This window comes from Tetrao urogallus (assembly GCF_951394365.1).
Source record: "Tetrao urogallus genome assembly, chromosome: Z".
NCBI lineage: Eukaryota > Metazoa > Chordata > Aves > Galliformes > Phasianidae > Tetrao > Tetrao urogallus.
Window position 1 is genome coordinate 68,180,041 of NC_136816.1, and position 14,791 is coordinate 68,194,831.

The following is a 14,791-nucleotide window of genomic DNA, read 5'->3' on the forward strand; positions in this document are numbered from 1 at the left end:
AAAAAAAAAAAGTCTTTATCTCAGCTTTTGTTTCTGCAGGCTACTCCTAAAGCAGTCATCAGCTGTAATGAAATGAGTAGTGACACAGTGAAGACACTGAAAGGTTCTTACCATCATACTGTGTGCCAGTGTCAGGACACATTAGCCTCTTCCAAGAGGGAGTGCAAGCTGTCTTGGGATCTATCCAGTTGACTCTTGAGCATTAAGGACTTGCTAAAGACCATACTGAGAATGATTTCATACATTTTAAAAGCTATAGGCAGATTTTGAGAGGTCTCAGCATTTAGCTGAATGAAAATTATCTTAACTTAGTTTGTGGAGAAAATGTATGTAAACACTTGGAAGTGTTTACCTTGCTCCTGACACATAGCTACAGAATTTTGACTTTCTGACTCCTGCTATGATGCACGTCATAGTTCTGCCTTTAACATTTAAAAGTACAGCTCACATACAGCTTTCTTTTGAATGAACTGACTGTAAGACATAGAATGGTTATGATAGTTGTTTTTTTTTTTTTTTTTTTTTTTTTTGGCTTTTAGTATTGAGAATTTGTGTCTAACTATTTAGTTCATCTTATTTAAAGTTTTAGGATAAGGATGCAAGTTGGATGTTAGAAAAAAAAATCCCTTCTGAAAGAGTGGTCAGACACTGGAACAGGCTGCCTTGTGAGATGATGGAATTGCTATCCCTGGGGGTGTTCAAGAAATTTGGAGATAGGGTACTAAGGAGCACAGCTTAGTGGGCAATATTGGTGGTAGATGGGCAGAGGGACCAGGTGATCTTGGAGGCCTATTCAACCTTTGTGTTTCTATGATTCCCTGTAGTTTTTGCAAACAAGTCCATGCAAGTAACCTAGGTACAAAGATAATGTCCTTATCCTCAAAAACAGGAGTGACTGCCCTTTTCAGAGATACTATATATAGTCTTTTGCTATCAGATGAGTGTCTTTCTGGCAAAGACTGATGGCACCCCCAGAATGACTTGTACTTAGCAGCTAGATAAACAGCTTTTAGACAGCCCTTTGTACCTCACAGAGAAATGCTTCATCCTTCCCAAGCCACTGGCTTCCTAAACTCTTTATAGAGTGGTGGCTGTCTAGGACACAAATCTTGTCTGCTAGCATTGCGTTATATGGACTTTTGTACCTGACATTAAGATGAAATAGACCTGCTAAAACAGAAGTTTTCTAAAAAAGCTGAAAGTGGAATTAAAGCAGAAGGGTAATTTGAGTACAGAACGGGAAACCATTGCAAAGGAATACAGTAGAACTAAGTATTTGTAGCATGTACCTCTGATTTAAGCGTTGTCCCTCCTGCACTTAGAATCTTTGAAGGACAGCTTGCGTATGGAAGTCCATTTTAGAAAGGCACAGCATTTGACCACTTGAGCTGCCTTCTTTCCTGGGTTTGCCTATATTTATCACATATTTGGCAAATTGTTACCAGGCTATAACTTCAGTATCAATCTTTTTATTTATGTGTATGTGCGTGTGTTAAGAGACAATATTCTGCTGGAGTCCTCTTAATTAGTCAGGCAGTGAGACTGCAAATGAGATATCCCTAAGCTTGTATGAAAATTACTTCTCATTGATAGGTAAAGCATGCCTAGAATTATTGCATCACCAATCACGCTTACCTTTTGTACTTAAAAAGTCATTTGTAGCTATAAATTCATGCTGTGAGATCAGGTTTTGTATTATTTTGCAAGCTGCATATAATAAAATGTATCCATTGTGCACCAATTTCAATTATGGGATTGTTGGAGGGTTTTTTTTTTTTTTTTTTTTTGTTATTTTTTAAATTTATACAGACTGCTTGTGACACTTGAGTAAAATGCATCACATTTGCAAACAGTACCCTTAAGACAAAACTGCTGCCATTCTGTCTTCCTGCAGTGCTCATACTAAATGTCACTGTTGCCTGTTTCTGCCAGAGGCATGTTGTGATGGAGTCTGGCATTAAATTTGTTTCATCTTTTTGGTGCACATCTTTCACTTGGAATATCCAATTGCATTCTGTGGTTCGTGTATGTGGGGCTCTGTCTGATGCACTTATCTTGGTCCTTGGTCTGTGTTTTTCCTCCTGTCACCATGCCTACTCCAGATGCCATTTTTTTCTTGAAATTTAAATCCTGTGGTTTGCAAGAGTGGTCACCAAAATGTTTTTTTTTTTTTTTTTTAAACTTGTTAGCAGACTAGTTTCAAGCAAATGTTCCCAAAAGGTAAATGCTCCCAACAAGTATGTGACTGATGAGTGAGGCTTCCAGTGGCTGTGCTTCTTGTTTTGTCTTCTTTGTCTTAACTTGCTCAGCTACCATTCTCACTATGTTTGGATTTTAAAAAGTGAAAATACTATTTTTCATTTGCTTTGTCACTGCTTCCTTCCTTTGTTTTATTTTTCAAAGTTTCTGGGCTCTTTCAGTCAAGAGGAGTTACTTTTGTGCTTTGTCTGTGGTGTGATGTTGATGTTAGTATTGTTCTGACTCTTCCCATTGCATGACAGTTTTCATTAGACAAATAAAACTTAGTGCTGTTGGCCTATGTGTTGCTTTAAAAATTCTATCTGGAGAGCATCAGTCTCTTTTCCTCAGAGGAATGAGTTTCATCAGCAAAGTTGCTGATCAGTTGCGTCTTAAGATGAGACAGTAGCAGCAGTAAACACAGGAGCACATCATAACTGTAACTGGTGAATAAAGAATTAATTTGAACCTTAAGGCTGGTGTCTTAGGAGGGTCTGTCGGTATATCTACATCACTTTTATTTATTTATTTTCTACAGAGGCTCCTGCAAAATAAAGATCTTCATCTAGATGCATCTAGAATTGCATAAGCTTGGAAGTGTTGAATTTAAAACAAATATTGAACAAAGATGTCTGTGTCCTATGCCACAGGTTAGGTGAATGTAAATTTATACACAAAAAAATATTGTAGACACTTAACAGCAGAAACAGTTCTACTGATATGTCGTCTTCACATTCAGTTGTCAGTCTTTATTTGCCCCTGCAAACAATGACAGTCAAGCTGAACATCAATATGTTGCCCAGTGGAGTGGTTGTGCCCTTTGTAGATGGAGAGCCGCCTTCCTTTCTCTGTTGCTTTCTGACCATGGAAAAACACAGTCTTTTTTTTGTTGCTTTCTGACCAGAGGAAAAACAAGTTACATTTCTTTCTAGGAGCATTGTGAGCCTTGAAATGTTTCTGTTTGGCAGCAGTGAATTCCTTCATAGTTTTGCTAAGAATCTTCTGTTCTTTACTGCCAGAAGGCAAAGAAAGAAGGATATAAAAAAATCTCTCTGAGCTATGAATAGGATATGACATAAATCCAGCACAATCTGATGACATTCTTGTATTTCTTTTCTCTAACTTTCTTTTGCCACCTCCTGTGAGTAACTGTCTTCTATATCTTGCCTGCCCTTTATGAGCTGTCTTCTGCTTTGTGATACATAAACACATATTGCCATGTTTCTTCTAAGATCACTTACTGTTCTCAGTCATTTACTGCATAAGATATGTGGCACAGTATATTCATGTGTCTGTGAGTATGTCAGCCTTCTGTGATCTGTGTTAAATACAAACAGAGCAAGTGAATTTGATGCAGACGGATACAAGCAGCAAATCACAGAATCTAGAAATGGATGAAGCCTGTTTTAGAGCAGTTACACTACTGCACAGTTCTTTCTTTCTTCATCACATTTTCATGTGTTATTGTTTGATTTTCACACTCTTGCTTGCCAGCATTCAGAGTTTCATTTGTTCTTAACCATGTTCTAATGCAGCATCTGTCTTCTACTTAGTAAACAAGCATCCTTCCTTGTATGGTGTCCTGGAGACAGTACTTGTCCACTGTTCCTCTTCTAATAGTTTTTTCTGTTCTTGTTTCCTTCATGTATTTCATTTATCTGCCCATTGCTACCTTCATTGTGTTTTTTTTCTGATTGGAATGTTTTATTCGCTATTCTCTACTACTCCTAACTCTAGGAAAAAATACACATGCTTATATCTTTTGCTGTTCACATGAAGATAGGTCATATGCTCTAGACTCTTTATCTGATTGCTCTTGATTCAGAGGAAACAAACTGGTTTGGGTAGATGGAAAAGCCTGGGTCTGCAGCCTGTGGCATATATACCATTCCTGTGACTGTTGGGGAGCAAGGATTTATGGTTGACCACTCTCAAAAACTTGTTGCCTGCTCACATTACAGGAGCATATGGATGAGATAGATGCAGAGTTAATATAGCTGTTTCTCTTCATTATTTATTATCTGATGTGTACAAACCCCTGTTAAGTCTTTGAGGGAGAGAAGGGAGCCTTGGAGTGTTAGGGCATAGGGTTGTAAATAAGGCCTTGGGCATATGAATAATGGAATATTTTGATGCTAAATCCATGTCTTTTTTAACCTAGAAACTTTATGCTTAACGACTCGTTCCAAGCTATCAAACTGTCCTAATTTATGGAATTTGATATATTCTGTATGTTATTTTCAGCCTCTAGGTTTGTAGAGAAAAGGTGCAAGTTTTGGTATTATTAATAATTTATGAATTCATGTAGTCTGTTAGAGATGCTGTGGGAAAGGCTGTAGGTTGAGCTTAGAGTTTGGGAATGTTGCCTGCTTGTAGCTCACCCTGGAGGGGTGACCTAATTGTAGTATTTATGGCTTTTCTGTTGGAAGACCAGAATAATTCTGCATTGTCTTAAGAAGGGAAAGATGATGACAAATGGTGGCTCAGACCCTGAATGGCTTTTATGTGTGTTTGTATCTATATTTAGCCATGTTTTTAACATAGTCACAGAATCATCAACATGGAATGGTCATTTTGCCTACGTGATAACAGAACAACTGTTTTTACAACTCCCCCTGAGATGCAGAATAAATGATCATAGTAAAAATTTCTCACATTATAATCTTTTAATCTAGATCTAATTATTTACACTGGGCAGCAATATACAGGGTGCCATGGCCCAGGCAGAAAGGAGAATTTACTCCAGTGGCTTGATATTTTAAGATCCACAGAAGAAGGCAAGCTGTTTCATTTGGAGAAAAACTAACAAGAAAAATGTTCCTTTCTTGAACTTATATTTGACCAGTAAATGTGAAAGAAGAATTAGTTTATAGATTAAGAAAGAAAAGAGATTTTTCAATTTCCTTTCTGTCTCAGTAGCTAAGCTCACCCATTTGAATTTTCTGTCTACATGCCCTAGGCTTATATGGATCCCAATGTGTCTTCATTACAGCTGCAGAAAATCAGTCTGCTCAGACCTCACTGTGGGTTCAGAACCTTACTTTGTAGTTCTGTGCTTCCCATTAATGTGCATGCACTCTGTTGAGACCACTGTCTTTGAAAAAATAATTTCTTGGGAATCTTTATGCAACTTTCAGTGTAATATGATAGAGTAAACATTATGAGAAATGGAGCTTTATGTGGCTGGGGAGGATGCATTTATTTAAGCAAAGGATCTAGAAGTTGGGCACTGTGTTTATGGGAATATATTTTATTTCTCTCAAATTCTTTTCAGGGTGAGTGAAGAGAAGGAGGTGACAGAAGAGCGGCTGAAAGCTGAACAGGAGTCATTTGAGAAGAAGATCAGACAGCTAGAGGAACAGAATGAGCTTATCATCAAGGAAAGGGAAGATATCCTTTAAAAAAAAGTATGAAAGGGCTCACTGTCTGAAATAAAAAGTGAACTATGGAGAAATAATTGTTCTAATTTATGGCAGAGAATAAATCTGCATGTGCTGCCATTCAAAAGCAATCAGAGAGATGACTTGTCAGCATGTGATGCTGGTTCATTTGAGCTTAAAACTGCCATCCAGCTGTTCCTATGATGTTGTTTTGCTATGAAATAGATATTTGTCAACTAGAAATGACAATAAGGAATTTGTGCATTAAAATATGGTTAGAGATGTTTTTTCTTTTAATCCTGTTAGGTTGTTGTAATTGAGATCTAAAATATATCTTGCACTACTCTGGTGCTCTCTGCATCCTGTGAAAGGTAACTTAAATTGAAGGAATTTAAACCTGTATATTTGTACTCCAGGGTTTAGCCAGCTTGGACATTTTCTATTAATGTAGGTTTAGCTGATTTTTTTTTTAATGCAGACTGTGACTTCCATTTTTGTTAAACTGCATATACTTAGTCCCAGTCCTGAAATACCAAATGCAAAATGATCTTGCAAGGAATCATAGCTTTTCTACACATCTTTACGAAATACTCATGTTCATATCTCTCCAAATCTTTGATATTGAGGCTTTGTTGCTTAATTCCTCAGAAGGCAGCAATTGACTACAGCGGGATATAGAAGAGAGTTCTGCAACTGCAGTAAAAGCAAACAGCATGTAATTCATCAGCACCTGTGTAAGTAGGGAGACTACTAATACTATTGTAAAAAGCACTGATGGAACTTAGCGTGCAGAGCTATTTTCAGTTCTGAGTTACCCCTTGCTGTAGAAAGAAATGGAATTAGAAAAGTTGTGGAGAAAGGCTTGTTAGGATTATGGAGGTTTGCAGAACCTATTTTCTGAGAAGGGACTAGTGTGCATGTGTGCTTATGGATAGTGGCTGGCCGTACAGAACTAGGCTGACTGAGTGGTGAAGTGAATAGAGGAAGAGAAAACGCTGAGACAAAAGGGACTCTTCAGGCAATAGGCCAGTGACAGAGTCATAGAATTACTCAGGTTGGAAGGGACCTCAAGGATCATCAAGTCCAACCGCAGCCGAATAGAACAGAAATAACTGGAGACAAACAGTCCATAACTTAAGTGTGAAGTTGGTGGAGGATTCTTGAAATTGTGAGGAATTGTATTTTACAGTAAAACACTGAAATGTGTGGAGGGAGGGAAGAGAGAAGGTGCTTTTTTTTTGTTGGAACTTGATTGGCTTATGAAAGAAATTCTTGTGATTTGTTGTTTTTGACAGCAGGGGATTGCTGTTGATAATGCAGCAGATCCCTTGCAGCTTAGTGGCACTAATACTGATAGAAAAAAGTTGTTTTGTTGTTTTGTTGTTTATAATAAATAATATGCACATTTACAAGCTTGGCTGGGCATGGAACAGTTCCTGGGAAATATTAAATCTGATGTATTTAAGAGCCATTAGATATGACTACAACTCTTTCACATTGATTACACTGAAGTAAATATTTTTTACTGTATTACATCTTGTGGATTCATTCAGTGCATGAACTTGGGTGGGATGTTACATTCCCAATGGATATATTCAATATATATTTATATAATTTAGGCACATAAAAATTTCACTAATTCATCTGAGGTTTACTTGATTATTGGGAAGTAGCCATCTTTGCTTTTTTTGCTTTGTTTCATTGTTTTGTGTTTTTCTTTTTTTTTTCTTGTTAGAAAATGACTGCACAAGTTTGAATACCTTTGTACAGGAATTCAAGTAGTCATGGCAGAAGGTTAATGCCTGCAATTTTATACTTCATAAAACTCTATAAAGACTAGAAATATAAAACAAGGTTATAATTTAAAACAACGTAATTTTAACTGTTAGAATACTTGCTTGTCATCTGACCTCTGAATGCTTGTTGTAAGATGAGGATTGCTAAGACATATTTGCCGAAGTGGAATATAGATTCTGGCTATTTTTAAGTACAGCAACTTGAAATTCTTCTGAAATTTACAGAGTTCACTTGTAAGTAAGAAATATAATGGCATAAGGAAAAACCTCCAAGTCTAGTAAAATCAATTTTACATGCTTTTCCCCCTTCCCCCAGCCAATTTATTTTCTATAAAATTACTTTATCTAGCCCAGTATTTAAAATGATCCTACAATAATAAATCAGTGCTTCTGATATAATGGTTACAGCTATCCTGTGAAATGTAATTTCAGCTTGGTAGAGGTTGAATTTGAATAGCATGGGGAGTGTGTGCTTTTCCAGGGAGATGTCTTTGTTTTTTTCTTTCTTAAAAAGGATCTTGCAGAAAGGATATGCTTTGTGTGCTTGAACTCCTTACGTTAACAGCAGAATTTTCTCATTTTGTTGTTGTTCATATGTTTGTTGCTGTTGTTCAGAGGCTTGTGAACCCGTCTATTCAAATTTATTGTTGATGAGCTATAATGAAAGCTTGGAGGGGTGAGGGCATTCTGCAGCGGTCTCACAACAGGACTTTTAAGTAATGTCACAGAACTGAAAGAGGGATAGTATCTATCTGAAGTCTAAGTTTACATTTGCTTTGGCCAGTAATGACCGTAGGGCAAGGAAGCTTGCATGCAAGTTTAGTTTCTGTTCAAATGAACCGTCTACTTCTACTGTGGTTGAAACTTGGAAATTTGAGCAGTCCTTACTAGTGCTTCCCCCAAAGGGAACACAACCCTTGTGAGCATTCAGTGATCTTCAGTAGGCTGGCTGTTTGTTAAGGTTGCCAAAGGCTTATTATAGTTTAAAAAAAAAAATAAAAATGAGGTGTTTCAAACAGTCATCTAGTCTGCTAGTCTATTTCTTTTTCCTAAAATGCTATCTTTAGGCCTGTGGTGTGTGATAGTTTGGTCAAAAGCTATTTTGACTTAGATTTTCACATGGTATGTCCACTTCAAAAAAGTGTGCACAATTTCTTTTTATATTAAAAAAAAACAAAAACAAAAGCAAAAGCAGAAAAAACCTTGACATAAGCTGTTTGAGTGAGTTCCAAAAATAAAAGTGGATTGTAGTATCACTGAGATTGGGAAAGACCTCCAATATCTTCTACTCCAACTGTCCACCTACCACCAATGTTTCCCCACTAAACCATGTTTCTTAGCACAACATCTAAACCTATTTTACATTGTATAAACTCTTGTAGGCTTATTTCTAAAAAGTTCTGGTGCCCATGCTCTTTGGATATGAGATAGTTAGTGGTGTAAGGTATAAATTCTGTGATTACATCTTCTGATGTTCTTATTAAAATCTACCCAGTTGGGCCAAACATTTAGACTCTGGTAGAGCCCTGTAATACGTGCTCCGGCTCTTTCAGTGTGTCAGTCATAGGTCATCTGCACAGTCTAAATGTTCCTGTTCTTGTGGACTGCTGCATCTCTGACTCAAGACTGTAGTATATCCTTCCAGACTTGGAACTAACTTCATCCCATCTGCATCTGGAGATGTGGAAGGAGAGGCATAAGTCAAAAGATAAGAATAACTTGTGGAGGAGATAGTATAGAGAGGTCAAAGAGTTTGAGGTCAAACTAGGGAAAAGGAGTGTGTTTTGGATGAAAGGTGGCAAAAAAGGGAAAAAAAAAAAGGAAGTTGGGGCAGGCAGAGGTAAGATACTTATATCTCAAAATGGTGGAAAAGTGAATCTTTTTTCTGATAGGAAAGATTAAGCAGGAGTTAGAGTGGAAAACTGGGAAATGAGTGCTAGAACATGGCTGAGAGAAAGATTTGGAAAAGAAGGTTAATCTAGCCATGAATTATGTGAAGGAAGGGAAGCTTCTGTCTGAGTTTAGAAGCGTTTGGTTTGAGGAATCAGACTTAAAGAAGAGCCAGAATGGAGGACCTGGAATTTGTCAGATGATTATGAGACAGCACAACTAAAAAGGACTGTGTCTGTTCAGTGTATTATAGCACACACTAAGCTTTGAAACAGAATTCTGGAGTAAGCTAATGTGAAAAAGTTCACTAGCCTCTGTGTCTTCCCTTACGTTCATGTTAAATATTTGTTTCTTGCTTCTGTATCACCAGATCATGTTGGATACATACAAACAACCTGAATTCTACCATTTTCTTTGGCAGGTTAGACTTGCAACTTAAATGTCCTTTGAAATTCTGTTATGTTTCATTTGTGTTTTCAGAATAAATGAGAAGCAGCATGCCATGTGCTCCTAGGCTGTATGTGTTATCCCTTCTACTTATGCTAGGGGCTGTTAAGAGAAAAGCTTCTGACTTTTTTTCTGGCATATTTTCAAGAATCCATTATTAATTTAGATCCCAAATACGAGTTAATATAAGAAATGGGGAATTATCTTTTGTAAGATGCCCCAATACTGTCATGATAGATGTCTTAGGAAAAAAAAATGAGATTATTAAGAAGCAAATGCTACTGTTATTTCAAAGCCCAAAGAAATTATGTTATGGTCTCTAGCTTTACTTGTTATCACTATTAAGGATTTTTTTTTTTAAATCTGCATTTGATGTTGTGTAAATGCAGAACCAAAAACAGCCTTAACATTTCTGTGAATATTATTGTGAAAGGAAAGAAAAAAGACTATTTGCTTGCCAGAATAATCATTTTGGAGAGAAAAGAATCAACCCTAGTAATTACTTGTTTGGTTTATATTTAGAATGTACCTGGATTTCTTAAGCTTTTTGGTGGAATTATTTTCAAACAGAACATGATCTGTTGATTTGAAGACTCAGATGAGCTCATAACGTAAATCCTATGTGATTTAATTGGTTAGTCTAAACATGATCATGGACTGTTTGCATATCTCCTTTTTGTTGTAACTACATAAGACTATTTAATTTCTTGATTTTGCATGCAGTTAGCAAGAATATTGATTCATCTAAAACAGTTAATTTTCTGATACTGATGGTGAGAAAAAATATTAATTTGCTGGAAGAGTAATGAGCTTCTTATAAACATTGTCTGGACTCTTTAATAAAGTGATTTCAGTTTTTCATAGCAGTGCTCATTGTGTTACTCTCACGTACACTGGTAAATTACTGATACTTCCATATTTCCTCATTTTTTATCTTTTTTGTGTTAATGTGGAATTACTGTTATTTTTTAGGGAAAAAAAAAGAATTACTGACTTGATTAATGCCAAAGAAAAAATGGTAGGGAAGCGAAGGTGAGACTATAGAATTTACCTGACTTCTGTGTTATGCTTTCCTCTCTGTTATGTTGCATTTGCTTTTCTGACAGTGTGGAAATAAATAGGCTTTTTTCCATTCTGTTTTCTTTTTCACTCTGACCCACCAATATTGTCATCGCAACCAATGAAGTGAAATGATAGCTATGGCACAGAAAGCCTTTGGCAGCGTGCTTTGTTTCGTTGCATGTGTGGTGCTTCTGTCCTGCTGCTTGTGCTCCTGTCTGAACCAGACACGTGTTTGTGACTAACCAGTGCCGTCCTTTGAAAAAAGACAGTTGTTTTGAACTCACAAAGGCAACACACAGTGTCATGTAGAAATAGGATATGGAGATTAACAGTGTGGTTAAGCATGTAAAAATACCTCTACTGAAAAAAACTAAAGTTTTTAGTTTTTAGCAAGAAGAAAGTTTGTGTGGACGCCTTTTCAGTTACAGGAAGCTTGTGCTGAGTGCTTTTGGAAGTCAGGCTGCTTATTTAAAACTCAGTAACGGTTTTACTGCTTAACTGTAGCTAAGTCTAATTCTGATTTTTGATTTTGCTGTTGTTTTGTATGCTTCATAATCACAAGGTACAAATTGAGGGATTTGAATTACAGTCATCCTTTTTCTTCTGTTTCTCAAGTCAGCTTAGAGTTCAAAATGCATCCTTTTCTGTTTATCATATGTGGACATATCCTATATGTCATTTTGTGTATCATAATTTGCTTGAAGGCATGTGAGTGGAATGAAAAATTAGCAATTTATAATTTTCTTCCATTTTATCCAAGCACTTCACTCTTTGAAGGTGTTTCCTTTACTATTATTGTAGATCTCCTGCTAGTAAATGTTTCTAAGCAACCATTGCAGTCCATTGAATAAAAGCTGAACATATTAAAAAGTCCCTGAATATTTATATGCTGTTCTGTAATGGCAGTATTGGCTAAATAATGTATGTATTTAAGAACTTCTCAAATGTAAAAGAATCAGTCAAGGACTATTGGGTAAATAAGATATTTTGAATTTTTCATGAACTTTTAAACTAAAACAAGGTGAAATGTATTGTAATGTTGAGTGTTCAAATGGATCAATGACTGGAGATTCATTTAGAGCTCAACTTTCTATTTTTTTTTTTTCCAGCTAGCACCTTTGAGCACAAGCTAACCACATTGTCCATATTATGAAATTGTCCAGAATCGACAGGCAGCATCTAAACAATCAACATCAGCGTTTTTTGAATACAAGCTTGAATATTGGCTTGTTGCCTGTGAAATAGTATTGTCAGTACAGAACTACAGATGTGGGATAAAAGAAGCAGAGCTGCTAGTTTTGCAATTTATACTGGAAAGCATGGAATGACATTATTCTTTCTGTGGTTAATTTAAGAGAGATTCCCATCTGGCAGCTCTGATGTGGAAATTTGGAGTCCCAGTGGGGTAAATGTTGAGGGGTAGCAGCATTCTCACATCTCAGTCTTGGTGTTTCTGAGATGCAGTCTTGCTGGCTAAAGAGCGTGATTTATACTCTGTTGGTAGTGTCTAGTAGGAATATACTTCACAGTAAACCAGACTTCCATTTCAAGAGGACGAATTGTATCTTGAGTGAAAGCTTGATGTTATCTATACTGTAGAGTTTGAATCTCATAACTGGGTATGATGATAAGTGGAAGTGGGGACAGTCACCTTGGGAGGATAGTGCTAGGGAGGTTGCTAGGCTCTGTAGGTCAGGAAGGCCAAGGCCCAATGAACTGAACTTGACACGGGGTGCAGAGAAGAACAAAAGGGCTTCTACAGGCACGTGAACCAGAAAAGGAAATTCCAAGAAGATGTACCTCCCACAGAGGATTATACATTCATGCTTGTATCAGTGGACAAGAAGGCTGAAGTGCTCCTGCCTGTCCAACATTGTTATTTTTCATGATGGCATAACTGCATCAATGGACAAGGGAAGATGTCCAAATGAACTTCAGTATGGCCTTTGACATGGTCTCCCACAACATCCTACTCTCTAAATTGGAAAGATATAAATTTGGTGAGTGGACTGTTCGATGGATGAAGAACTGGTTACAAGACTGTACTCAGAAATGGTAGTCAATGTCTCAATGTCCAGATGGAGATAAGTGACAACAGGTGTCCATCAGGGGTTAGTGCTTGGACTGATGCCCTTTAATACTGTAATCAGTCACATCAGCAGAGGGATTGAGTGCACCCTCAGGGGGTTTGCAGATGACACCGAGAAAAGGCTTTTTTATGTTAAGGGTGTTGAAGCACTGAACAGTCTGCCCAGAGAGGTAATGGGTGCCCCATCAATGAAGACATTCAGGATCAGGCCAGAGGGGCTCTGAGCACTTAGTCGAGCTGTATGTGTCCCTGCTTATTGCAGGGGAGGTGGACCAGGTGACCTTCTGACTCAGTTCTACGAGTTGCACCTATTTGAACTTAACAAGGGAAACCTGTCATTAGAACTGTAGCTTCAGCCATGGCAATCAGCCATGGCAATCTCATACATCAGCATCAGTTTCCTTAACAAAAATGCTGGAGGTAGGTCATGAAGAAGGTATTTCCCTGCAGAAATCATCCAGTGTACCAAGTGTGAAGCACATCTTCCTTTCAGGCATCCTAACTGACTAGGTTAAATTTTGACCCTACTCTTGTGGCTGCTGCTGAAATGTTGATCTTTATGTATGCGAGCTTTCAAAGTGATTTTTTTTTTTTTTTTTTTTTTGACTTGTATTTTCTTTTACGACATTTGAGCTCATTTGGAAACAAAGACTGAGATCTCTTAAAAGGAGGCATAAATGGGAAAATTAGATCATTAATTGTTGAAGCTGGTACTGTAACAAATTGACTAGAAATGTGGATTCAGAGAAATTGATGTACTTTATCCTTCCAAACTAAATGAATTCTCCATCTGCTTCAGCTTCTCAACTATAATGAGGACGTTGGGCTGACTCTGCTATTGGTTTCTCTGTCTCCCTGAACTATTTAGGAAAGTTTAAACATTTCTTGCATGATTAAATACACTTTCAATAAATCAATCTCATAATAATTGTTGTTCAGGAGAGTTCATTATTCAGTTTAGTCTTTTAAATTACTGTTCTTCTTTAAAGGATTCTTCTGATGTAATGGCTTCTGCTAAATCCATTTGCCATACTCTGGCTTGTAATTACTTTAGATTTGAGGAACAAAATGAATGACTTTATTATTAATCAGTAGCAAATTTGTCTTACTGTTTTTAACCTTAGAGTGGCCTTCGCTCATGAAATAGTTTTAATTGTCTAGATAGCAAAACAGTTCATATCTCTCTTTCAGCAAAGATTCAGTGAAAGCAATTACATAGCTTTGTGTATTTTCTTCTACCGTGCTCTACCTTCCTTTCCATCCCCAGATGTTTGTCATGGGGACTGTCATCATGTAACTGTTTGCTGTTGAATGCTGTCAACAACTGTCTCTGGAAGTCTAGTTTTGGTACCTGGTTTAAGGCTGGAATTTTTTCAGACTGGGCCAATACTTCTTTTGTGTATGCTGTGGGGAGTACACAGCACTTAAATACAGCATTAATTTAATGTTGGCTACTCCACTGACTGTTGATCTAAATTAATTTTCTTGGTGTTCATGCACAATGAAAATTTGAATGATTTCTGTCTTCCTATTGTTGTGGGATTTCATAGTTACTGACAATGCTTTTGGAGCTGCGAGTCTGTGTTGTGATTTTTTGCAAAATGCCACCTTGGATTGAAGTTGTCTAGCTGCTGAGCTGTCCTGTGTGAATCTCCTCTATTTAGCCTCCAGTGTTTAACATCAGTTCTCTGTCCATAGTACAGTTTTCAAACCCATCCTTAATTTCAAGCTGCCAGTCAATGCAAACTAATATGAAAGCATTTTCAGCTTTGCTAAACTTGTTAGGATCCGGTAGATGTTGCATTAATATCTCATTTTCAGAAACCACTTGGATAATGATAGTGGGCTAGTTGCAGAGTTAAAGACACTCAATAAATCTCAGCTTTTAA

At 37.1% G+C, this 14,791-nt stretch overlaps 1 protein-coding gene across 1 annotated transcript in view; it reads left to right on the forward strand.

Moving 5' to 3' along the window:
* Positions 1-14,791, forward strand: part of KIAA1328 — a gene marked incomplete at both ends in the record, with an annotated part of 180,897 nt that overhangs the window by 17,372 nt on the left and 148,734 nt on the right. Inside the window, one exon of the mRNA XM_079548838.1 lies at positions 5,513-5,628. Coding sequence (XP_079404964.1) covers positions 5,513-5,628 — 116 coding nt within the window. The remainder of the gene's footprint in view (positions 1-5,512; positions 5,629-14,791) is intronic.